The sequence below is a fragment of the Nothobranchius furzeri genome, chromosome 13, assembly GCF_043380555.1.
Source record: "Nothobranchius furzeri strain GRZ-AD chromosome 13, NfurGRZ-RIMD1, whole genome shotgun sequence".
Classification (NCBI taxonomy): Eukaryota; Metazoa; Chordata; class Actinopteri; order Cyprinodontiformes; family Nothobranchiidae; genus Nothobranchius; species Nothobranchius furzeri.
In genome coordinates, this window is record NC_091753.1 from 29,059,477 (window position 1) to 29,073,641 (window position 14,165).

Consider the following 14,165-nt stretch of genomic DNA (forward strand, 5'->3'; position numbering starts at 1 on the left):
TTACTTCAAAGAGGCTAAGAGACTGAACCCCGTCAATCTCGCTGGTCATTACTCTTTTCCCGTTTCAACTTTATCATTTCATTCAGACCCGGCTCTAAGAACATCAAACCTGACGCCCTCTCTCGCCAGTACGCTTTGGACAGAGAAGTGGAGCCTACCACCATCCTTCCTGCCTCCTGCATAGTCAGCTCCATCTCCTGGGACATAACTAACAAGGTTCTGGAGGCCCAACGACATGAACCAGATCCAGGTATCGGTCCACCACACAAAATCTATGTTCCTTCCAGCACCCGAGGGGCTCTGATACATTGGGCACATACGGGGAGGTTCTCTATCCACCCTGGCCTTGGCAGAACCATAACCCTCATCAGAAGGACCTTTTGGTGGCCATCCATGTATTAAAACGTCAAGGAGTACATCAGCGCCTGCCAGGTATGTGCCAGACATAAGAGCAGTAACTATTCACCTCAAGGTCTCCTCCAGCCTCTGCCGGTCCCTCCTCGTCCATGGTCACATATCGCCCTGGTCTTTGTAACTGGTCTCCCCACATCCAGAGGGTTCACTGTCATACTCACCATTGTTGACCGTTTTTCTAAGGCCTGCCATCTGGTTCCACTAAAATCACTCCCATCCTCTGCTGAGACCGCCGAACTGCTCGTAAAACATGTTTTCTGTCTACAAGGTCTGCCAACCGAGATCCTGTCGGACCGAGGTCCCCAGTTCATATCCCGCGTCTGGACAGAATTTGCTAACCACCTGGGGGCCCGGGTCTCTCTCACCTCTGGTTTTCACCCACAGACTAATGGCCAGGTAGAGCGCATGAACCAGGAACTGGAGGCTATGCTGCGCTGTATCTGCTCCTCGAAACATGCTGGGTGGAGTTCGCAACTGTCATGGGTGGAATATGCTCACAACTCCCACACCTCTGCCTCCACAGGTCAGTCCCCATTTGAGGTCTCCCTTGGATATCAACCTCCTCTGTTTCCCTCTGACTCCGTTACCTCCACCACAGTTCCCCAGTTTCTCCGCCGGGCCCGACGCACCTGGAACCAGACCTGGGCTGCCCTTCAACACACAGCTGATCGCAACCGCAGGCTCGCGGATCGTCACAGATGCCCGGCACCTGTTTACACCCCAGGGCAGATGGTTTGGCTCTCCTCCTGGGACATCAAGGTCCGGAGCACCAACAGGAAGTTTGCTCCCCACTACCTCGGTCATTTTCCAGTAGCCGAAGTCCTTGGTCCCGTCTCCGTCCGCCTTTCCTTGCCTCCGTCAATGAAGGTACATCCAGTATTTCATGTCCCCCTACTCAAACCTGTGGTTTCCAGTCCTCTGTGTCCCTCTGCCGATCCTCCTCGGCCGGGTCCGCCTCGCTGATGGTGGTCTCGGCTACAAAGTTCACTGCATCCTGGACATCCGCGTTGATTTCTGACTAAATCAACAACAGCCTTCTCTGTTGGGAGTCAAGATGGGTGAGTCCATGAATGTTAAGTAACAATGTGGTGCAGATTTTCTAATCCTTGAGCTTCACTGTCTATTTTCTGTCAGGAGCGAATGCAGAAAATAGGTATAGGAGACTGATTTTATGTTCAGCCTGCATGAAAAGCTCGCAGTGACTGATTATAATCAGAAATAATCACTAAAAATGTATTTTCAGTGTTCCACAACCTTTTCAGTTGGTGCTCATGGGTTTGGGGTGTGTGGGGCGCTAAACCCTGTTGGTGGGTGAAAATAGCACACAGAAGAAGACTGCAATGAGCTAATTGGGGGACTTCTGGCAGGATCATGTCATTTCTAACCAAGAGCACAGGAACAATCCATGTAGGCAGGCTTGTTGAGCTCAGAGAAAAAGTCCAAGCTCACAGGGAAGGAGTTTAAAGTCCAGTGAGGCAAGTTCGAATTAATTTATGTTCAGATGAGTCAATTTGAGAGCAAGTAAAACAACTTTGAATGCAAGAAGCGAACTTTTTCAGTATAAACATAGTTTTGCTTAGGAGCAGAACTAGATCTCAGCATGAAAACAACAACAAATTCTCTCAAATCAACAAAAACACTCTTGGCTAAAGGCAGGATTTTAGTGCTACAGTATATGACCTGCTAAAACTGAGGACTGGTGACAGAGAATCATGACATCACACCTGAGTTCTGATACTGTAAACAGGTGCTGCTCCTATTTTTGTCTGAAGTATTTAGTATTTTGTCTGTGTGTACATTCTTGTTAAAGCCAGTTGGATATGATTGGTCAAGTGGTCAGGCATAAACACGAACTGTTGGTTAAACAAAGGAACTGTACACGGTTCGATGTATGGGTGCCGCCTTCTGAGAGCTGTTGATAAGGAAGTCAAAGGTCAACCTCAAACATGAGTTTAATGGCTTCCAGAAAAGGAACAGGCCTCTGTGTTACTGAGGATTTCCATTATGGTGCACTCAAACCTGTACGGAGGCAGAACGTTTATATCAGGTCACATCAAAAACTTTATTTGGACTGAGAACCAAGGTTGAACGTGTTTCACAGGGAGCCAGCATCCTGTTATGTAGTACATGTTGGAGGCATTTGGAGTACATTCGGGGGCAGCAGTAGCTCAACAGGTTGAGTGGGTTGTCCAGTAATCGAAAGGTTGCAGGTTCGATCCCGGCTCCGGACAGAGAATTCTGCTGTTGTGTCCTTGGGCAAGACAAATAACCCACCTTGCCTGCTGGTGGTGGTCGGAGGGACCGGTGGCGCCTGTGCTCGGCAGCCTTGCCTCTGCCCAGGGCAGCTGTGGCTACATAGTAGCTCATCACCATCAGTGTGTGAATGTGTGTGTGAATGGATGAATGATACACTTTAGTGTAAAGCACTTTGGAGTCCTTACTCTGAGAGGCGCAATACAAGTGCGGATCATTTATTTATCACGTGTAATCAAATTGCTAAATTTTAAAAATCGAATGTGTCTTTAGGTTTTTTAGAGGCAGAGCAGAAAAACATTGCTTTGTCATTTCTCAATCTCCAGCTTTTTACCCAAACTACCCTGTAAGTAGAAGCATATGCAAAATACTGACATTAAAAGTAAATATATCTTAGTTTTGTTATCGTTTGGCGCTGCAGTAATAGGACGGGGCTGAGGATAAAGACCTGATCACAGCATTTTTAGTTTTGAGTGTATTTTCTTACATTCTTCTATTCAATTTATTCAACTTTATACTTTTTTTAAACGGTGCATTTTAACCGCGTCTTAAGAGAAGTCCTTTACAACCACGCAGGTAATAACAGCATTAGGAGGCCACAGCGGCCCTTTGAAGACCCACCACTGCTCCTGATTTGTCCGGGAGTGGTGTGTGTGACGTGCAGCTGGTAGAGTGTGTTAATGTTGATGTCACAGCAGCTGGCTGCTCTCATCCTGTTAGCTCTGCCTGCCATTATCACCACACACACACACACACACACACGCCTCAAATATCACCCCTCCCTCTGTGCTCTGCAAACTGCTTCTGCGTGCCATGCTCATTTTAATACTCCAGACTCATTTGACCGTCTTCATGGACTTATCATATTAAACATTTATCGCAGCAATTTCCCTAAACCAAGCATGTTTATTCAACACTTAAGGGACCGCAGCACTGCTCCTTTTAGCGCTCCTCCCTACCCTCACCCCCAACACACACTGATTTTCTCCCTTTCCTCATTTCTCTCTCCTTCTTCTCCCTCGGTCCCCATGGCTTGCTTTATATAACCCCCCTCCTCCTTTTATCCTCTATGTGGTGCTGCCTAAATAAAAAGGAGAGGTATTTTTGTACAATTTCCTTGCTTTCATTTCTGGTCATCTTTTGGTTCATGGCTGGGGACGCCATGGGGACTGATTCTCTGGGAAGCCAGGCAGTAAATCAGGCACAAATGTATTCTGAGCATTTAGCACTTTAGATGAATTGAGTTTCAATTTTATCATCTGATCAAACACTTATTAGCATAATCACTCCTGGGGATGGACGGTCTTGATAAAGAGACTCAGAGCGACCTCATCTGAGTGTCCTCGTGCTCAGCAGGATGTAACACATATAACGTGTTTCACCCATGCAGGGCCGTGACTAAATTACCTTCTTTTGTGCAGACAATAGAGCTGGTTCTCTATTTTTGTCAACAGCACAACCACTGCGAAACGATCTTTTCACCGGTAGATTACCCTGCAATCAAATACACCGCTGCCAAGCCCTGTGCCCTCTTATTTGATCTCACACAAGATGGCTTACTGCAGCATCACACCTTGAACAGAGCAGGTCAGGGAATCTAGGAACACCACAGAGTGGTAAGATTATTGACAATGCACTCAGTCTCACACCGGGCCGGGGGATCGATGAGTGGCTGGAAGGGCATAAATCAGACTCCTGTGGCTCCACTCCACATCACACCCAAACCCAGCCACCCTTCCAGGCCCGCGCCCCAATTAAAACACTCACACAGACAGGAAATGCACGCACAACAAAACCTGCAAAACACCCTTCAATGTACGGCAAAATGCAGATTCAGAAATACACACAAACACCAGCAAAACAAAAAAAAAACACTTCATTTATGCATGCACACACACACACATGCACACATGCACACACAAACTCACGCCTTACCAACAAGATGACAGCGCTTTAAAAATGGCGGGCTAAAAATAACCGTCACTAACTTGGTCTTAAATCTTAGCATCTGTGCCAGGTTTAAAAATAAGGAGCAGTGTCGAGAAACCAAACTGGATCCATTTGTCTTTCTGCCACGCTGTCTATCCAGCTCTGCCTCTTACGCTATCCCTTAGCCTACTTTCGTGTTTGGAAGGGGGTCTAACTCGGCGGTGAGATCTCTACAGGAAACCCTGTTTGAGGTGACGAAACAACAAAAGCAGCAGAGATGGGACAGCTAAGAAAAACTGCCATATGGTGACAAAAACTGGAGAATTTGCATGTTTTAGTCATTTATTCATTTAGTTATTGGGCTGCAGCAGATGTCCATATAGTGTGCAGCAGAAGGCCAAGCTGTTCTGGAGCGACGGGATCGCAGACTGTTTGTGAGCCACAATGCATCATGCTCAGGCCCGAGTAGCTGGGATCAATTCAGCCTTGGGCTGCCGAGTTCAAAGCCCGGCCCTGGTATGTGGAGAACTGGATTAGGAGGCAGTATTTATGAGGTGCAGCGTGGATGTTTGTCTTGGTGGATTTTAGATAGCAAACTCATCATTACCATCACCGCCTGAGCAGAAGCTGTGATGTGATGCACCACTAGGATGAGCAGCTCACTGCACAGCTAAAATAGCTGCATGCATTGTTTTCAATTCCAGATTGATAGTTTAAGATTTATTCAGTTGTTTAACGGTTTCTCCACAACCACAGTGACTTTAACAGGTTTTTAGGGTATGCGTGGTTGTTTGAGACTTTTATTGTGAAGGAATGACGGACGCTCTTTACACTCTGATTTGGATGCTGCTTCAGTCGTAAAAATAAAAACATTGTTGGACTTTGCAAAATCTCCTCAAATGATGTAGTCTCCTCAACAAGTTCACGGCTGAAGCAATATGGTTGAATGTCTTATGGGCTCGACACACGGGAGGCGACATCGCCTCTCCTCCATTCATTTTCAATGAGACATGCGCGACAAAGCGATAATCACGGGTCTCTCTCCTACTAAGCGAAACACGAAAAACGTGCGTGTGAAATTTTGCATTCGTGCACGTGCCGTGCACGTGCCGTGCACGTGCCATGCACGTGCCGTGCACGTGCCGTGCACGGATGACCCAGCGACACGATCCCAGAAAGTTGAAACATTTTCAACTTTTCATCGCTGTCGCTCGGACGAGGACCAATCGACGGAGGTTTCATTCACTGACCAATGAGCGGACAGAATGCTCCGTACACCTCCGAGCAAACATGGAGGAGAAGTTGATTATTATTATGTTTTATATAGTAAAATCAGAAGTAAGATTTCACATAACTCTAGCAGTACCTTGTGAAACATCATATCTACCACTTTATTAACTCTGAACCACTTAAATAACCTTAATTCCCTCCAACCTGACACAGCCAAACAAAACAACGGAAGTTTCGATTTCGCCATGGAACAGAACGCGTAGACGGCTTTGCCGCTGGCCGCGGGTCGCCTCCCGTGTGACAGGTAATAAAAGCGACAGCGACAAATTTTGCTGATCGCCGTCGTTTGTCGCCTCCCGTGTGTCGAGCCCATTACTCTCATCACAGTTGGTGTGGCTCCATTTTAGATGGTTCAGACACCACCACAGCACTGAGTGTGCTCAGTGATGTTTTGGTTGCATCTGATTCAGGGTCCCATGTATTGCTGCTGCTATTAAACCTTCTAGTGGCCTTTGACACAGTGGACCACCAAATCCTGTTGGATCATCTAGAGCCGGGGTATTCAATCCCGGGCCTGGAGGGCCGGTATCCAGCACATTTAAGTTGTTTCTCTGCTCCAACACACTTGATTCGGTCGTTTAATCACCTGTGCTGCAGCTCATCAGGCCCTGCAAAAGCATTTTAATTACCTGCTGATTGAAATTATGTGTGATGAAGCTGAGTTAAAACTAAAATGTGCTGCATACCAGCACTATAGGCCTGGAATTGAGTACCCCTGGTCTAGAGTCCTGTGTCGGATTCTTGTGTACTGGACTGGTTCCTCTCATATTTGGTAATTAGATCTCTCAGCATGCAGATGGGTAGCTGTGCCTCCCTCTGTCTTCTGTTTAAATGGGGGGGGGGGGGGGGGTCTGTTATGGGGCCTCTTATCTTCTGCCTTTGGGAAAGATTTTTGAGTGGTGTGGCATCTGCTATCATATCTACGCTGATGATTGTCAGATTTGGCGATGAATGGGCCAAGTATGGATGTACTAATTGCAGACTGTCTCACAGATGTGAAGGGGTGACTTGCTGCAAAAGTCCTTAAACTTAAAGGTGCGTTATTGCAATTCTACAGTCATCATCCGTCACCGTCTTCAAGTCATGATTGACGACCCAACTTTATTATATGGCTCTTGGACAGTGACTCCTTTTATTTTTTATTTTTTTTCTTGTCTTTTAATTCCTTTATCAGTTATTTTAATCTGTTTTTAAATTATCTTTGTATGATTGTTGCCTGTGCAGCGCTTTGTTCAGCTCGCATGCTGTTTTGAAATCTGCATTATAAATACTGGAAGTTTATAAAAAACTTCACACCAACGCCCATGATCATGTGTGCTTCACATAAATATTCACACAGTGTTCCATTATTAGCACCATGTACAGTTAAACTGTACATCTACCAATATACTGATATAAATGCTTCACACTTGATTTCTAAAAGAACATTTTGGGGTAAAAAATGGTTTTTACTGTTGTCCAAAGGTAAGGTCAAAAGCTGGCATGTTTCAGTTTGATTCTGTGGTTTTGATTTTGTCGCTCCATCATTCAGAAGGACCAAACCGCAGAGATTCTCTCAGAAAAAAAATTCTTGCAATTTTTCAGTTTAGGTTTTACCTCGACACATGTGGATCTTCAGTTAGTAATACTTCCTGATTTGGCGCACTGAAAAGTCACACTGACATGCTCTCAAGAGAAGGTAACAGCTTATCTGAGCTCCATTTTATTAAGATTAATAATAACATTAATAATAATACATTTCATTTCTATTTCGCTTTACGTTATAAAAATCTCTAAGCGCTTACAGGGAATTACAAAGGACGATTTTGACATGATAACCTGGAAGGGAGTGAGATTCAATACTTTTACTGCAGCCAGCCACTAGGGGGCACTTCTGGATAATGTTCCTGTATTCAGTTTACTTCACATGAACACTATAATAGCAATCATCAGTTTCATATGTGTAATAACCAGACTGATGTTTGTTTGGATTTTCTTATATCAAAAGCTGAGATCTCCCAGGTTTTCAATCCTAAAATAAAAAAAAATTCCCCCAAAATTTGAAAATAAATCTGAAGTTTCTCAGCAGAGTTCAGTAGAGGGTCTTCATTTTTTGACTTGGGCTGTTTTAAACTGTCAAATAAAGCTTTTACAGCATGGCGTACCTGTGCAGCGCAGCATAATAATATAACATGTCACTTCGACAGGTGCTGAGTGAATTAAAAACATCCTCTCCACCGAGAACTCCGTCAGAGAGGGAAACCCACGCCAGATGTACTACAGCCTCATTTGCACGCTTGATCAAACACCTACATCTGGGTGCTGAGGGCTTTTCTGCTCTTCCCCGCAGATGCTAAATGATATTGTTAACATTTTAATGCAGGAGACATTTACACGCGGGCTTGCGCAATTACACCTCTGATTCACTGGAATCCAGACAGACACAGTGTGATCGGTAATTAGATTTTACATTGGGTGAAACACACACACTCACACACGCACACACACACACACACACGGGGAGAGTCGCCAAAGCTTGCTCCTAATTAGAGAGCCAGACAGAGTCGAGGAGGAATGGTACAGTAGAGTAGCCCTCATTATAGAGCTAAGATGTATGAACTAGGGGATATCTATTATGATCACACATCAGGGTATCCATTACCCAACATTAGCAGCTCTTTCAACCAGAATCACGCGTTGAGTTCAAAACGTAACCCAACAAACCCTCTCAGAACTCACTCAAGTGAGCAGGAGTTAAGTGGGTTTGTAAACTTAATTTGGTCCATTAGATATTCACATCTGAGAACAGACCACAGAGATCTTTCACCTGGCTCCACGTACAGTAATATCATTTTCAGACCTGCTGTACCGTCTGCTGCAACCAAACCCTGACTGTTGACGAGTAAACAAACTAATGACGGACAGCGCAGCCATTAACCGGTCGGATTTCACTCCATTTTATTTGGACAGACGCTGATCATGTGAATAATCTGCTTCTGCTATCTTCATGTAGATTTATTCTTGTGCAAATTCCTGTTCCCTCCTAATACTTGCAGCCCAGTTTAATCTTTGCTACCGAACCATCCCTGTAGCATCTCCATCCAGAGGTTCAGGTTGCTCCTAACGTGGGGACATTTAGGAGTTGGCAGGCTGACAGGTTGGCGGTTTGGTGCTGCACTGAAAGCTGCGCAGGACTGGGCGTTCTGCAAGAGGCTGCCTTATTTCAGATTAAATGTGTCTGTATGAAAGGTCAGAGCTAATTGAGATCAAAACTTGATTTCCCGACCTCTGCCCAAAAGCTCATTTATTGACGATGAAAGAGATAAGTCCTTTTTTATATCTTAGCCATGAACATCAAGCTAAGCTCCATGTATGTCTACAAATCATCACGGCCTTTGTGGGAACTTGGCAAGAAGCCTTGTCTCGTTACATCTTTCCAATGAGAATGTGAATGGGCTAGTTGAGCTTGCTGCGCTTTGGCCAGAGGCAACTTTCACACGTGCAGATATTTAATGCTTTCCCGTCAGTTCTGATGACTAAATTCATATTTTAATGTTGGAAAAGTGTGAAGTTTTACATACAGGAACAGTTCTGTGGCTTTCAGCAGCTCAGTGGGGTAGACTTGACTCTTTTTGACAAAACGTGATGCATCCTTTTGGTTTTACTTCAGAAGAAATGCTGTTCTTTCCATTTTAAGGGTCAGACTAGATTATTGTTCAATCTCTGCTTAACTGGTTGCAGAGTTGAACTTTTTGGTTGTCATTTGCTAATTTAATGCTCCTTTTGTCAAAAAAAGGCAACAAAAAGTGATTCTTCAAGTCTGACTCAAAGAACCAACTTTTTGGTTTTCTAATGGCCAATCACAGTTCTGCAGCAGGATTTCCTCCCTACATCTTTTTCCTGTGTCTGCCATTTTGTAGCAGCATCTAAGTTGTGAGAGAAGTACAACCCACATCAGAGTGGTTCAATCTGGTCTCGGTGTTTGCTGAGGGAAGGCGTAAACAAGCATCAGACCAAACTAATGGCACGAGCAGCACTTTCTGATAGCACCAGGCTCGCAACGTATAGCTTCCCACCCCACGTTGTAGAGAGTGAATGTGGGAAGGTTTTAGGACGCAGCCCCTGACACCCATTAGGGAGGTTACCATAGAGACAGGCCGGCGAGCAGGCCTGACTCTGAAACAGCAAGAATTGTCTGGAATTCAATCTGCACGCTGGCTTCAATCTCCAAGGTCATTCATTCATTCTGACAACGACTGCTCAGCCGATGAACACCTCATTTTCATGATAATCAACCAAACATCTAGCCACGAAGGGCAAAGTCTTGCAGCAGGGCTCTGCAACAGCGGTGGAGGAATCAAGTTAAAGACAGAAATGTGTGCATTAAAGACAGCAGCCCTGCAAACGACAAGCACATAAAGTGCAATGTCTGCACCGAAACGGCGTCTCCAGATTAATCCCTATCAGTCGTTTGCCACAGGCCTCCTCAATAATCCCTTATGCAATAAACGGACACGATCTTGCATGGCGGTTGATCCGGTGTCAGATGATTATGATTAATGAGGATTCCTTATTGTTCCTTTATGAGTTTTAGCACAAGCTGTGCTGAGGGAGATACCATTTTATATGGAGCCAGTGTCAAAAAACTGCACTGACTGATGGCTGCCTCGGCTCTGAAAAAGAGTCGACAGAAACAAAAATCAATTTCGAAGCCTTATTTTATCATTCTGGCGAGAGGTGAAAATCCATTTTGGGGGGACGCACAATCTCATATCCCAGCTTCTCGATGCGGTTAAACACATTCGTACCTGAAAAGCTCCACTTTCTGGATTCTTGCTGCGCATAAATTCTGCTTTTATTTTCAACCCACTTTAGCCTTTTTTATTTAAAAGCAGCCAACCATAGGCTTGTTCTGGTCTAGTCGCCCTGGCGTGTTTTCATACAGACACGTTTCCATTTTCTATCCTTCTCCCTCGCCTTCTTCTACTCTGATGTTTTTTCCTTTCCCTGTTTTTGTACACACCCAGGCAGCCATAATCCCTCCCTTGTAGAAGAGACTCTGGCCAATAAGTGAATGCAATAAATGGTATCAATTTTCCACTATTGATTTTAGATACACTATATGGGGAATACTAAACACTAAAAAGGGAATAAAAGAAATTGCGGTGATGCAGAAGCGTGCAATACAGAAAAATGCAAAAATAATGAATTTGAAACAACAAAAAATGCAATATTTGAACAGCAAATGTTTTTGTGCTAAAAAACAACTAAATGGTTTCACATTTTTTGTGCATTTTTTTAAACGATTGCACATCACACCTATCACTGCTCGACAAATGACATTTGGGGGTCAACAACGCAGTGAATGTGAGAAATGTGCTGGCGGAGCTATTCCGACAGAAACATGAATGCAATTCAATATTTTCGATTTCTTTTAAATAATTTACATTTAAATGTGCATTTCTGACCCAAAAGATGTTGATATTTTAATTTGTATGGGCCGATTTGAACTTGAAAAATAACAATCACAGCAGGGGGAGGAGGGTTAAAGCAAATGTCCATTATATCATAGACGTCACTTATTACTAAGGGCCAAAGCGGAACAAGGCTGTGACAGGAGAGGCACCGGATTACATAAAAACACACTGATTTGATGCCCTTACATCAAACTAAACAAAAAACAGTTATAAATGAACAATTCATTCATTTATAACTTAAAGGTTAAAACAAATATTATTTATTTGCTTAATTTGAGGGTCAGGATTTGCCTCTGAAGGCCAGATTTGTGTTGTAGGAAAAAGCTTGAAGCATTTAAATGTAATTCTGAGCCTGTCCTGTCTCTGTCTCCTTCCATCAGGGGTGTCAGCCTTTTTGACAGCCTTATCAAACCTTCTCCATGTGGGTCACAGGTGACCTCCATCCTCCCTCTTCAGTCATTTTGCTGTCTAGCAGTGATTTGTCTCCTGCAGCAGGTAATGAGCAGTTGCTAAGAATAGACTTGCAGGTGAAACTTACCATTCAAGGTGCTCTGGAGAAAGATAAAAGCCAATATCCACATGCCCTGCTCCGTTCAATCCCCCCAAGCTATGCTTTCACGTCTTCCTCCGACCGGTGCCTCCCTGGGTTTCTCTCCTGTGCGCTTGGTGTAAGGTTAAACATTTGCCTCTGTCTTGGAGCGACCCAGTCCGAGTATCTACTTTTCAATTTATCCTTTATACTTTTTCCTCTCTTCCTTGATTGCCTTCTTCTTCTTCTTTTCTGTTGCGCTTGGCCAAAGGAGCCTCTGTGATTGTCTTGGGGGAGCTGCGCGCTCTGACTCTCCTCCTGTGCTCCGCGTCTTGCTGCTTCTCTGCCTGTTATTCAAAAGGATGCTGAAGTGCTGAAACACAGGTGTGTGTGGTGCTGAGTCAAAGACGCGGACGGAACGGTTCCCGGTGCCAAAAACAAAAACAAATTGAGGGGAAAACAAATGAAATTCGCCAAATGTTTTAAAAGGGCAAAAAAAGTGAAACCCCCTGATTTATCACGTTTTTCAATGAGTGGCGCGTCATCCTTGGAGGTTCGAAAATAAATGCTAGGAAACTAAAACAATTTAGATTTTACAACAAAAAGTGAAAAGAAGAAAGAAGATTGAAAAACTGGCTTTTTTCTCAGACTCCAAAGTCAAATCATCCTCAACGCCTGTGTGCGTCCAGCAAGAGGCGAGCAAGCGCCGCTGTCGCTCTCTGAGTATTACACGGAGTAACCCGCTCCCCTGCAGACGCTTTAATTCCTCATTGCCTTAAAGGAGCAGAGGCGGCTACCGATCGGGCGTGAGGGCAGTACATCGGCGGAGGAGGTGGGAGAGTGTGTCAGCGCGCGCAGGCGGCGTTTGCATTAAGGAAATGAGGCACCTGACGCACAGAGGGGGGTTTTACGCACGGAGCTGTTTCGGCTCAGCGGGAAGAAGGTGCTGTCTGCTGGAGTTAAGGTAAACTCCTTCAGACCTGTCTGTAATTTAGCTAACAGGCTAGGGCTTTAGATATTAAACTGACTGCTTTTGTTCTTTTTCTTTTACAAACAAGAACCGAGAGAGGCCCTTGTAAGTATGCACATTTGTAAGGATGAAATTACGCATGTATTTGCAGATTTATTTTATTTTATTTGGCAACTTTTTTAAAAATTATGCTAAAAAAAGAAGCCCCCCCCCTCCCCCCCCCAACTGTGTGTGGGTGGAGAGATGGGGTTAACCAGCAGCACTGTCCAACCCTAGCAGCGCCTACACATGCACTTACATTGCCTGCCTCAAACCCCACCACTACCCCTCCATTTTAATGTCTGCCTTGAAGTCAAGGGTATTGCAGTAGAACGCTGGAAGCCTGTGGGCCTGTCCACATGCGGAGCCCAGTAACACCGACTGTGATTTAACCAGCAGCTCATTCTCCATCCCATATGACAGAGTGAAAACCTGCAAGCACCTCAGGGTGCTCGTTTTATCCGCTCACACACACACACACACACACACACACACACACACACACACACACACACACACACACACACACACAAACAGATGAAAACACTCTGAACAACACACACGGTGCACAAGTCTAGCAGCGCTAATGAGTGAGTGTCACTTTGTTGCAGATGCAGGTGTTTTATTAGTGGTCCAGGCTTCTTGTCTCTGCCCACTTGTCTGCCTGTCTCTCTTCACTCCAGTGCAGCAAACAGTAACACCAATGGTGTTTGTACCAGAACACACTGTTCCAGCTTGCCTCAAATGCTCATTTTTGTAACTTCTGCTTGATTTATTCAGCAGATGTCTAAACAAAATATCTGCTCAGTTTTTTAAGTTGATGTCAGTGCATAATCTGTGTTTAATTGAGTAAGCAGATATTGTAAACTGATTTATTTGCCTAAGCTGTGGGATAAATCCAAACACATTTAAGGAGAAAACAGTGTTGAATCAGGGCAGTGGGTCAGAAATCCTGCCTGTTACGAGTGGATTAGCAGAAGCACGCTGGTGTTTCAGCGCCTAATGCTTTACAAGAACAAGGAAGGAAGTTTATTAACTGCTGCGGAATATTTATGCCACACATGTGCTGCAAAAAAAGTATTTACCCCTTACAGATTTCTTGTGTTTTTGTCTTTAATCATCAGACAAATATGACTTGAGAAAATACAAGTTTTCAATAAATAAATGTGTTTATTCTCTGACTGCTGCCAGACCCATAGAGTTAGTACAGCATTTCAGTGGATGCTTGACATCGCAAGGCAGCATGTCATGATCCTTCCAAAAAAGAATAAACAAAAGAACCCAA

The 14,165-nt window shown here is 44.5% G+C and overlaps 1 protein-coding gene across 7 annotated transcripts in view; it reads right to left on the reverse strand.

The window, feature by feature from the left end:
- The window catches only part of dscamb (Down syndrome cell adhesion molecule b), a 184,735-nt gene extending 171,833 nt beyond the window's left edge, over nt 1-12,902 (reverse strand). For all 7 annotated transcript variants that reach the window (XM_070543467.1, XM_015951843.3, XM_070543466.1 and 4 more), the window contains exon 1: nt 11,881-12,902. In XM_070543467.1, coding sequence (XP_070399568.1) covers nt 11,881-11,923 — 43 coding nt within the window. In that variant the 5' untranslated portion in view covers nt 11,924-12,902. The remainder of the gene's footprint in view (nt 1-11,880) is intronic.
- Nucleotides 12,903-14,165: the final 1,263 nt, after the last annotated feature.